Source organism: Chrysemys picta, chromosome 9 (genome assembly GCF_011386835.1).
Source record: "Chrysemys picta bellii isolate R12L10 chromosome 9, ASM1138683v2, whole genome shotgun sequence".
Taxonomy (NCBI): Eukaryota; Metazoa; Chordata; order Testudines; family Emydidae; genus Chrysemys; species Chrysemys picta.
In genome coordinates, this window is record NC_088799.1 from 383770 (window position 1) to 396747 (window position 12978).

The window sequence follows — 12978 nt, forward strand, 5'->3', positions numbered from 1 at the left end:
TAACTGCAGTGCCATTTTCATGCTTAAGATTTTGAGATTTTTTTTTTTTAACTACTTGAATATTTCACAGTACTCAAATGGCAGAAAATCTCAAAAACAAAATAAAACTAATTTATTTAAATTAAATATATTGCCAGAGCACTGCAACAATACAGCGTCAAATATCATTTAATATTTAGATTTTCAGTCTACAATGTAAAGTACAATATACTATACTGTTAATGAATTCTCTGTTATTCTGTTAAAATGTTTATTAGATAGGTAGATAAGGAAATCAAGTCATGACAACAAAGAACCTAATATATATACAGATATCAAAACGTTTGGTTTAACTGCAACATCTAAGAATTTTTATCTCACCCAAGCTAAAATACAAGAGCAGTTGGTAGACAGACTTCAGGATTTCTACCATCTATACCAGGGCTTAATTTGTAATTAATTAAACAGGTGCCAGGGCTCAAGCAATCTTTTTACTTTCATAACTGATGAAGCAAGCCCAGGGTTACCGAGGCTATGAACTTCAAGCTTAGAGTTGCTGGGGCTCAGTCCTTGCAATCCCTGACACGTCTTAAGCACTTGTCTATAGTGTACTTATATAATTATCAAAACTCACAAGACAGCAATTTTGGAATGGCTATAGAAGTTCCAGGGCAATTATCAAAACAGTATTTAACAAGTATTAAATTAATAATATAAAGTGTGTGCAAAAGCAATAAAATGTGTGTGCCTTTCATACTCACTATTCAATATATTTCATATTTAGGTTAAATTAATAGATCTAAAAATAAACAGTATTGCTGTTTAACCGCAGGAAATCAAGAGGCCAATCTTTCAATATACAAATAGTATGAATTTCCTTCCAAATACAATGTATGGAATAGCATTTAGAGTATTACCCTTTCAAGTGTAATTTCTTCATATTCATAATCTGCATCCGTGCCATTAACCTAAATGAAGGAAGAAGAAAAAAGTTCTGTAGAATTTTACACTCCACATAGCACAGAACATTTGCTGAGTACTCTGAGGGCTTACTCCCATCTCTGCAGATTGATTCAAAATCCCCTGTAAACTTGTATGCTTCCCAGCATACCCCCTGCTCCAACCACTACACTGCGTACCATACACTCACTTGAAATCTGAGTTTCAGCCAGGCTGATTTAGATTTAAGTTTTTAACCCCCCTTGTGTAGCTGTATGCATGTTAAAGATATGAGTTCTACATACTTTGGAGCAATAATCTTCTTTAATGACTTTGAACAAAATGAAAAAATCTCTAGAGATGCTAGAGATTAAATTATTTATTTTATGTTTAATCTAAAGAGATGCTGAGACCATCATTCTTGCCACTGTACCTATTCCTGCTAAGTGGAAGCAGGGAAATGGCAATTCTGCATATTGTTTATCACTGGAAACTAATAAAAATACTTAAACTTTTACTCAACATTCACAGTAATATTTGTCATTTATTATAGCTTGTAAACAAACCTTCAATAAAAAGAGGAAAATAAAACAGAATGTTTTGTAAGTTAAACTTAAAACTCAAATATTCTTTCCAAGTTTTGTTCCAGGATTTGGTGTAGCATGTTTCTGTCTTTAGAAATGAGTTGCAGTTAAGAGGAAAGTTTCCTCACCCCAAGGTGAGATGCCTGCTACTGACTGTGTTGCAGTTGAACTCCTGTGCCTTTCTTGGAATGTGAAGACCCATTAACAGTTCAGTGGAATTTGGCAGTAGCTTTTTGCTCCTGTTGTGGTGGAAGGGATGCTCCAAGCAATGTCTTCAAAGCAGCTGTGTTGCTAAACCAGTGTCTGGCAAAACAGCATAGCTTTAACCCGCTGTCAGCAATAACGGCTCATTCAAGTTAGGCTTGGATTTCCACAAGAATACCCATAGTGGCCCAACTTTCTATACACATTAATTTTACTGTCTCAATTTTCCAACCCAAAGTAAAAGCCTCCTGGAGTCATAGGTATAGGAATAGCTCCTTGCGCATAACACCACAGTTTTATTTCTGGTACTAGGGTATTTCCTCTATTTTTTCTTCTCATCACCATCATGGGGTTTTATGGGTTGCTGTACCTTCTAATCATCAACAAGAACCCTTACCCAGTGTGCTTCTGCTTTGGCCGCAGTGGTTTTTAGCTACTAACTGGTGGTGCCTTCAACTGAATGTTTATGGCAGTCAGGAACCTTACCTGACCTCCCCATATAGTTTCAACTATCCCCAAATTGGTATTTATCTCTATGATTAGCCTGATACCTTGTACATATACTCTGCTGACACCTCCATACTCATTCTACTAACTATTTTTGAGTACCATTTGGCACAGTTAGCTCTACCTTGTTTTCCAGTTTCTATTATCTACTGCCCTTTAGGTGCCTCTGTCAGTCACCTACTGAAATTTGAATAGTGGTCTTTGTCATATTTATCTTGTGTTTCCCTTACTGGAAATAGATGATTTTATCTCACTTCTATGAGCGTTTTGTAATTCTTTTTCATGCCTTATTTGATTCATTTAATTTTATAAGTTGGACACAGGGGTCACTCCCTTTACTAAGAACTGCTTGGATCTTCTGATCTCAAAGCAATACTGTCCATAACTTCTGGCCTCATTTGCAGTCCAATTCTCTGATCACATTTTAATTTTTCTCTGTGTTTAAACAGTTCATTCCCACTTCATCTGACTACAAGGGCTTAAAGTCACTTAAGCACTGATTCTGATAAATTCAAGAATTAATCCTGTAGGCTGTTGTACTCTTTTTTCTTGCTAATGCCAATCCTTGAGTAAATTCAATTATATGAAGGCATGGGTGAGGACTTGGAAGGTTTGAGATGAAGAAATAAGCCAAAGAGGAGGAGTTGTGTTTGAAGATGATCCTTTTGCCCAAACGAAGCACTGTTTAACATTTAGCTGGTTGAAGTTGAGACAAAGTCACAACTTTCCAGGAGAATCAGGATTCATTAAAAGACGTTGAAAGATTTGTATGACATTGACAGCTAAGTAGTGTAGGACTCAGATCTTATTACTTGTTCCATGAACCATGTTGTTTGAGTCTGCTTCTATAATAGTCAGTTTAATGAGCAACTACTTGTTAATGCCAATTCCTTGTTGCAATACAAGATGTTTTCCTCTACAATATTTTTAAATAGGCTAGTCACAGTTAATGCCATTTTCAAAGAAACTATATTAAGTTCTAACTGTAATTTTACTACTTTACTTTCAATTGCTTCAAAGCTGATTCATTACACAGATTTTGCAACTTCTTTAGTCTTGCTCTGTTACTCAAATCTGGGTTCAAAGACACCCATTCTACAGAAAGCGTATCACAAAGTTTTGAAGGATTTGATCACCTCAAGATCACAAGGCCTATCTTTAGCCTTAACTTTGCTAGATTTTATGGTATTTAAAACAGTATTCTCATCTACTGTATTACTTGTTTTCTATTTCGGTGGTTTCAGAGTCTTGCTGTACAGTGTTAGATATCTTTCTTTTGTAGCCATTGTTTTCATGACATTTGTAAAGGGACTTTTTCCTATACTCATGTCTCTGGTGAATGCTGCAGAACTCTGTTCTGGTATTGCTCATAATTCAGCTACACAGATAAATACCATTCTGACATAGACAATAATGAGGTTTAAATTTTCTTTTTCCTACTTTTCTGATGTCTGCAAATATCAAGACTATGTCTGTATAACACTACAGATTAGTATAATTTTTTAATTAAACACGTATGACTAATATTTTGGTTATGTTCTTAGAGATTCCTATTGGTTTATCTTATTGGCCATGCCTACAGATCAACTATTTAAAGTACTGTATTTTCTGGCTTTTTAACCCAGGAAAATCTTCTCAAAAGTCGGGGGTCGTCTTATACGCCGGGTGTCGTCTTATAGGGCGGGTGCTGAAACTTCCGAGCCGGACTGGAGAATCTGCGGTCGCCGCATATGGTGGGGGGAGCTCAAAAACGGCCGCATCCCCGCCCGATGACGAGGTGAGGGGGCGCCTCACCGGGAAGGTGTAAGTGAAGGGCAGAGCAAGCTGCAGGCGTCCGGGACGCCCGGGGTATGAAAAAAAGAGAGAGAGAGCGGCGTTGTGCCCAGAAAAACACGCCTCTTTCACCCGTCTGGCCCGCCCTTGTATCCTATTACCGTACCTCCTTCTCTGCCTCTCAGATCTCGCTCCTGAGGACTGCAGTGAAGCGGCGCAGGCGCGCATGTGCGAGATCTGAGAGGCAGAGAAGGAGGTAATAGGATACAAGGGCGGGCCAGACGGGTGAAAGAGGCGTGTTTGCGCTACCGCTCTGATAGTCTTGGAGACAGGGAGGGCTGGGCAGGCACGGAGAGCTGACCAATCCAAGCAGGCTTTGTATACAACAACCAGCCAATCGCCGGTAAGGTACATCGCTTGCCGTGATTGGCTGGTTGTTGTATACTGGGTATCACATACAGTACAGGACCAGTATCTGTACCTGTTCATACAGTATAGCACCAGTACATACAGTACAGTATACAAATGTCCAACAGTCAAAACCCCATCATGGCTCCACCAGCAAGAAGAAAGAAATATGAAGCCAGTTTCAAACTTACAGTTGTAAACTTTGCCATGGAACATAATAACTGCGCTGCTGCAAGACAATATGGAGTAACAGAAAAGATGGTTCGAGACTGGAAAGCAAATGAAAAAGCATTAAAGAGTATGCCAAGGGGTAAGTGTGCATTAAGAAGAGGCACTCCACATTGGCCAGAACTCGAAAAACATGTAGCGGACATGGTGAATGAGCATTGCCAAAACAGTTATGTAGTGACACGAAATAAAATACATTTGTTTGCACTTCAGTGGGCCAAATCTAACCCAGATCACAGCAACAGATTTAAGGCCACTGTATCCTGGTGTACTAGATTCATGGGAAGGCATAATATGGTACTGAGGCAAAAGATGAAAATTGCCCCAAAATTACCTGCAGATCTTGATAGCAAAGTAAATAGTTTCCATCGATACGTAATACAACAGCGCACTAAACATGGCTATGCGTTAAGTAGTATTGGAAATATGGATGAAACTCCAATGAATTTTGATATGGTTGGAAATAAAACTGTCCATCAAAAAGGTGAAAAAACAATTTTAATTAAAACAACAGGACATGAGAAGTCCAGTTTTACAGTGGTACTAGGATGCACAGCTGATGGCGCCAAACTGAGACCAATGATTATTTTTAAAAGAAAAACAATGCCAAAATTCAAGTTCCCTGTTGGTTGTTTTGTACATCTAAATGAAAAAGGCTGGATGGATGAAGAAGGGGTAAAGCTATGGCTTGATAATGTATGGAGCAGGCGACCAGGTGGACTTATTCAAAAATGTAGTCTACTGGTGTGGAATATGTTCAGGGCTCATTTAACTCCCAGCACCAAGCAAATGCTTGCAAGACTAAACACAGATGCGGCAGTTATTCCTGCAGGATTGACATCGTTGGTACAGCCACTGGATATGTGCCTAAACAAGCCATTTAAAGATCGCATTCAAGAACAGTGGAATGAATGGATGGTTAGCGGCGAAAAGTCATGCACAAAAGGAGGAAACATGCGTGCTCCACAGTTGGATGTTTTGTGCAAGTTTGTCATAAAAGCCTGGAATGATATTGATGCAGAAGCAGTAATCAAGTCTTTCAAGAAGTGTGGCATATCAAATTCATTAGATGGTATGGAGGACGACTACTTGTGGCAAGATGAAGAGGAAGCCGAAGCTGAGACCACACCATCTGATACGGAATTCGATCCATACGATGACTGCCTTACAAATGTATCACAAGATGTCATTGATGTACTTATGATATCAGATGACGAACAGGAGGATTTTGAAGGCTTTTAAAGGGAAACTGTCACGCCAGCAAAACCTGTAAAAATACCGTAGCTTGCAGTTATGATGGGCGTTGCTAACTCGCCAGGGACTTGCCCGGCACTTGCTCTCTCTCTCTTGTTTGTTATCTTCCTCCTATCATCATCAGTTCCAGTTTGGTTGACAGCTTAGAAAACAAACAGCATGGCAGCTCCCATGGGTTTATTGTCTTATCCTTCTTTTCAGCTTTAGAGTGAATTAGGAAAAGTTTAATCCACTTGCACTGTTTTATGTTTACATGTTTGATGACAAACGGCCTTATGTTTGTAAGTGACAGTTTTCCTGCTAACTACCTGCATGTCATAAGCATTTGAATTAAAATTACCATATTGAAATCAAATCTGATGTTTTTTTAATTTTTTTTTGGTGTGCGTTGGAAGAGGGGTAGTCTTATACGGCGAGTATATCCCAAACTCTATATTTTAACTGGAAAAGTTGGGGGTCGTCTTATACGCCCAGTCGTCTTATACGCCGGAAAATACGGTATATCTCCAGAACCTACCAAGAGCTTCTTTTTAATTTTAATTTCAAAATTGAGTGCTCACATTAACTCAGTTGGTAACTTGTCAGTTTTACTCGTTGAATATTATAAACATTTGACATTTCACTCCTTGGCTAAAATCCATTAAGTACTTTTATTAGAATATAATACTACTGTAATGTCCATCTTACTAGGCTTCCTTCTCCATCAGTGTTCTTCACACAACTAACCCAATTGCTCAGATATGGATATTCTCATGGTTAGCCATTACTTTCATATCTTTGCTAATTACTGATGTGTTCAATTAAGTTTAATATTTATCAGTGGATTATTAAATTCCACATACCATTTTATCTGCACAATCTACTTCATGTGTATCACGATCATTGCATTCTATTAATAATTTATCATTAGCTTCCTTCTTTGCTCCCATTTTCTGGGTATCATGGATTTCCTTTTCTTCCTTGGAAAGCTCTTCCAAGAGACAATTGTTTTTAAATATTTTAGATTGTTTAGATTTTAGCTGATAGTAATGAATATAAATCAAAAGTTAGGAATTATATAAAATTAATAAGAGAAGCCAAGGGACACCAGGAGAAAGCTATGCCTAGCAAAGTTAAGGACAATAAGGAGTTTTTTTTAAATATATTATGAACAAAAAGAAACCTGACAATGGTATTCATCCATTACTTGATGGAAATGGTAGAATTATCAATAATAATGCAGAAAAGGTAGAGATAGTCATTAAATATTTCTGTTCTTCATTTGGGAAAAAATCAGATGATGCAGTCTCATCATGTGGTGATAACACTTTTTCCATTCCATTAGTATGTCTGGAAGATGACAAACAGAAGCTACTAAAGACAGACATTTTTAAATTAGCTGGTCCAGATAACTTGCACCCAAATCTTAACAAGTTTAAAAGAGCTGGCTGAGGTCGTCGCTGGATCACAATTGTGGTTTTCACAATTCAAGAAAGATGTTGATAAATTGGAGTGGGTTCAGAGAAGAGCCACAAGAACCCTTAAATTATTAGAAAAAATGCCTTATAGTGATAAGCACAAGGAGATCCATCTATTTCGCTTAACAAAGAGAATGTTAAGAGATGACATGACGATAGTCTATAAGTACCTGCATGGGGAAATAATATTTAATAACAACAGGCTCTTCAGTTTAGTAGAGAAAGGTATAACATGAGCCAATGGTTGGAAGTTGAAGCTATACAAATTCAGACTGGAAATAAGGTATACATTTTAAATGGTGAGAATAATTAATCATTGGAATAATTTATCAAGTGTCATGGTGGATTCTCCATCGCAGACAATTTTTAAATCAAGATTGGATGCTTTTCTAAACAATATGTTCTAGGACTTATTTTGGGGACATTCTATGGCCTGTGTAATAAAGGAAGTCAGACTAAGTGATCATAATGGTCCCTTCGGGCCCAATCATCTATGAATCTAGATTTAATTGTTGTTTTAACATTAAGTGGATGACTTGAATGCAAAGTCAATTTCCATTGCTACTGAAAGACTGTTTTCTTCTCTAATATTATAAAGACTCATGGCACATTAGATTGGCTTTCAGGATACATTAATACAAAATAGTAATTACTATCTTCAGTGCATTTCCTATATTCTTAATATCCTAAAAATCACAGCTTGAAAAACGTTAGCTAAAACTAAACCCTTCCATAACACCTATGCAAAACTATCATATAAAAAACCCATACTGCCTCAGCACAGTACCTGAGATACCAGTTTTCCCTATACTTAAAAGGCAAAGTAACTGTGGTAACTTGGCAATTTAAAATAAAATGGTGACCACAGTACTGCATGTATAAATTCTTCATTTAAAATGTGACAGACAGCAGTACTGATAATTATTTGTTCTTAGTAGAAAAATCTATACATTATATTGAAATTGTTTCTATTCCATCTGAAAATGCTTTTGTTTTTACCTCTTACATTTTGCATTAAATGTTAATAAACTTAAAGGCTAATATTTTCACAGGAGTCTCCTGATATAATTTCAAAGGTTTAAGGCCAGAAGAGACCATTAGATCATCTAGTCTGACCTCCTGTATAGCACAGACCATTACATTTCATCCAAATACCGCTGTACTAAGCCCAAGTTTAGACAAAAGCATTTTGGTCGTCAGGAGTCTAAACTGTGTGCCCAACCCACCGCTCACACAGGTCATAGACTTTCTAACAGAATCTGGATCAAAGCATATTGAACATATGCTCTAGTTCAAACAGAAATTATTTCAGGGAAGTCCTACAGCCTGGATTCTAGCTTTATTTATTGGCTATATCTACTCTTGTGGCAGTGTGTAATATAAGTGTAGCTACACACCACAGTGAAAAGTAGGCTGTGTCCACACTGCAGCGTGTAGCTAATCAGGTCAGTGAAAGGCTCTGGCAGGGAGAGGCAGCAAGAAAAGGCTCAGCAGAGGGGAAGTTGCTGGAACCTTTCCCCACTGCCTCCCTTTGCCAGAGTCTTTCACTGCAGCAGGTAAAGGGTCCAGCAGCTCCCCATTACTGGAGTTTTTCCCTGTGGCACAGTTGATTTTTGTAATATGTTTTTTGGGAGGTGGTACCACAGAAAGCCCTTGCTAAATGACTCCACTGCACTACCAACAGTACCTTGCACAGCCATAAACCATGGTAAATGTCCAGATGATGCAAGTAATCACATGGAGTTTGGAGCACTTAAAATAACTGATCTTTAAACAGAAAAAAATGCCCAACCTTAACTGTAGCAGAGCGAATGCTCTGCTATAACAATTCAGAAAATTGTTGTATCCATATGTCCAATTCCATTTTGAATCTCATCAAGTTCTTGGCCTCAATAATTTGTGGCAATGTGTTCCACAATCTATGCGCTGTGTGAAAACATATTTCCTGTGCAGTAATCAGTTTTAAATTTGCTACCATTGATTATCTCCATGTTCTTGCGTTATGCTATAGGGAGAACATAAGTTCCAGATCTGCCTTCTGTAGACCATTCACTATTTTGTATACTTTTATCTCATCCTCTCTTATTCATTTCCTTTCAAAAGTAAACAATCCCAGTCTTTCACTCTCTCTTTTATGAGTTTTTTTTACCAGGTCAGTTAACACTGTTGTTTCCCTTCTCTGAACCCTCTCTAGTTCTGCAATATCCCTTTAAAATGGAGTGCCCAGTTCTGCAGGCAGTATTACAGATGAGGCCACATTACTGATTTATGTAAAGTCATTAAAATATTCTCCATGTTATTCACCATCCCGTTCCCTGTCCATCCTAAGATCTTGTTAGCTTTCTGGACTGCTACTGCATGGTGAACAGAGATCTTCATTGAGAAGTCTAAAATGATACCCTGGTTCATTTCTTGAAGTGATACAACTCATTTGGAACCTTGTAAGTTGTAGGGAGTAGTTCAAAATTTTCTCCCCAATGTGCATTACTTGGCATTTATTTACACTGAGTTTTATTTGCCATTGTATTGTCCATTCAGCAAGCTTAGTCAGGTATCTGAAGTTTTTCGCAGTGTTCTCTAGTCTTGACTAACGAACAATGTTGTGTCATTAGCAAATTTTGCTACATCACTACTAAATGTCCTTTCCACATCATCAATGAATATATTAAAGAAGACTCAGACTTGACACAGAACCTTGTGGCACCCCCATTGTCAACCATTTGTCATGAAGCAAATTGACCCTTGGATTGTACACTCTGTTTTCTCTCTCAGCCAATTTTTGATCCATGACATTACTTTTCCTCTCACCCCATAACTTCTTAGTTTCTTTAGTAGACTCTTATAAGGTAGCTTTCCAAAGGCCTTTTGACAGCCTAAGTAAATTATGTCTACCAGTTCTCCTTTTTCCACTACCATACTGACATATTCAACGAATTCTAAGAGAACAGTGAAAGACAAATTTCCCTTGCAGAAACTGGGAAGTTTCTATCTATCGTGCTCGATAGACCCTACCATACTCTGACCTTCCCGGTGTTTTATTATTCTTTTTTAAAATGATAATTTCAATCAACTGGCCAATTACAGATGTAAGCCTTACTGGTGTGTAATTCCCTAGATCATCCCTAGAGCCTTTTAAACAAAACATTTACAACATTTGTCACCCTCCAATCCTTCAGAAGAGTAGCGGTATTTTATGAGTCTGCATATTATTGCTAGCAGCTCAGTCACTTCATTCTTAAACTCCTTCGGAACCCTTAAGAGCATACTATCTGGGCCTGATGACCTATTACTTTTTAAATAATCAATTTGTCCAGCATCTCCTCTTCCATTATTCAAAGAATTCAGTTTTAAATAAAAATTTGAGCATAATAAGTCTTCCACTGTATAACCATAAAGCAAAAGACAGACAGAGTCAACAGTAAAGACAGCCAAGAGACTGATAGCAAAGACAGGAAGATTTCCCTACCTGGCAGTGTTGGACCATTGCAATACTTCCTCCCAGGAATTAGAGAGGAGCCCAAGCACAGGCACTGATGGGACAGAGAACCAAGAATGACTTCCCATGAGGATTCTGCTGCAGCCCCATAAAGGAATGCTGACAGTACAGAGAAATATTTAAGAGAATGCCAAGTTAGGCAGCCAGCCACACTATAACAAAGGAGCCAAGGACCTGAGAACATTACACAAAAGGGAACAAGTCTGTATTCAACCATCAAACTGCTACACAAAGCAAAGGCAACAGTCCAAGCTGCATTGGGACATAGGTCTTATGTTGTAGCTATAGACTCAGGACAACAGTGGAGATGAAACCAATGCCCACTGTAGGGTAGTGGCAAACAGCTGCCACAGATCAGGCCAAGGACAAGACCAGGAGGATTTGAACTCACCTTGACCATCAGCTGGCCTGATGTAGGCAAGTCAGAAGCAACAGGGTATATGGACAATAAAGAGGATCAATAGGACACCACCCAAGAGGAAAAAGGCAGCAACAGGTCTGAAGCACTGGTACGTATTCTCAATTTTATTTCACTTTAATGTAATTCTAAATTGGGAATTTCCTTGATTTTAAAATGAAAATTTCATATGTGAAAACTAAAAAAGAAGCCTCCCCAAAATGTTAATGTGATATTTCTAATGATGTTAAGATATGTAGCAAGAACCTTACTTTTTTTTATTATTTTAATTTTAGGGCCAGATTCACCAGTACAGTCTGGCTACTTTGGCCCAGCCTCGAGCAGTGGCAAGATACCATCTTACTGAGAAAAACAACAAGGAGTCTGGTGGCACCTTAAAGACTAACAGATTTATTTGGGCATAAACTTTCGTGAGTTAAAACCTCACTTCTTCGGATGCATAGAGAAGTGAGGTTTTAACTCACGAAAGTTTATGCCCAAATAAATCTGTTAGTCTTTAAGGTGCCACCAGACTCCTTGTTGTTTTTGTAGATACAGACTAACACGGCTACCCCCTGATACTTGACATCTTACTGAGAGCATACCTTGCCCTCACTCTTATTAGGAGCAACAAGAGGCAGTAGCCATTTTGAAAAAGGGCACTTTTGCTAAGGGCCACCATGGCTGTAGTCCTACTGAGAACAAAGGGGGCTGATATCCATTTTGAAAGAGGTCAGTTGTGTGTGGAATGCTCTGTAGAAGAACAGTATTCATCAGCCTATACTGAGAGATAAGATTTCAGCTATGAAAGATAATGGCACAAAATTACCACTAATCTTACAAAATAATTTTCTAAAGTAGCCTGTGCACAAGATTTCAATGAGTTAACCACACGGGAAGTATGAAGAGTCATTTGGTATTAAGAACATTTAGGAGAAAAAAGATCCAGCACCAGGTGCTAAATTTCTCGAATGACTGATTTTTAAGTGATTACAACTCAAACTATTTAATGGATTTACTTATAAATTTTCAGAAAACTCATTCTGTACTCAAAAAGAGTAAGTACTGTAATTTGAGACTACACTGTATTCTTCATATACTGTATAACAAAATGGTTAATTCCCTCCTTTAAGTGCAAAACTCAACTCATCTTTAACTATGGAACTGGGAGCAGTGCTCCCACAGCAGGTAAAGATGCACTGAAATTAAGACTAATTTTCATCCCCACATATCTACAGTTATTAATTTAATGATTCAGGCAGAACGAATACAATATTAATGCATGCTTTTAGAAAATTAAAAGTCGGATGAAAAAGACTACAAAAACAGCTATCACCATAAAGGTCTAAGGCAGTGGTTCTCAAACTTATTATATTGGGCCCCCCTTCTTTCTGTCTATAGTTGTTTACGCCCCTCTCCCCAACTACGTATACCACCACCCACCTTTGAAGGCAGAGTGGAGAGCAGTGGCTGCTGGCCAGACCCACAGCTCTGAAGGCAGTGCCATGTCAGCAGCAGCACAGAAGGGAGGCAATGTGAAAAGTGATGTTTGCCAATATCTCTTTCCACAGCAGATTTAGCGCCCCACTGCCACCTTTATTTCTGTGCTGCTTCTACCACCACAGGGTTGACAGCCAAAGCCCCGCTGCCTCCAGGTGTGTGTGGGGGTTTGTGGGGTGGGATGGGGGAATCCCAAGCCCAGGTGGTGGGACTCTGGCTATCAGCCCCAGGGCAGTGGGGTTCCAGCTGTCC

At 38.4% G+C, this 12978-nt stretch overlaps 1 protein-coding gene across 19 annotated transcripts in view; it reads right to left on the minus strand.

Moving 5' to 3' along the window:
- The window catches only part of DLG1 (discs large MAGUK scaffold protein 1), a 360872-nt gene that overhangs the window by 176219 nt on the left and 171675 nt on the right, over positions 1-12978 (minus strand). For 18 of the 19 annotated variants that reach the window (XM_065557448.1, XM_005295637.5, XM_065557446.1 and 15 more), the window contains one exon: positions 897-947. Coding sequence is in view for 18 of the 19 variants with exons in the window: in XM_005295637.5 (XP_005295694.1) it covers positions 897-947 (51 nt within the window). In the remaining variant the exon portion in view is untranslated. Of the gene's footprint in view, positions 1-896; positions 948-10799; positions 10864-12978 lie in introns of all 19 variants that reach the window. The other variant, XM_005295657.5, reaches the window with a different exon arrangement.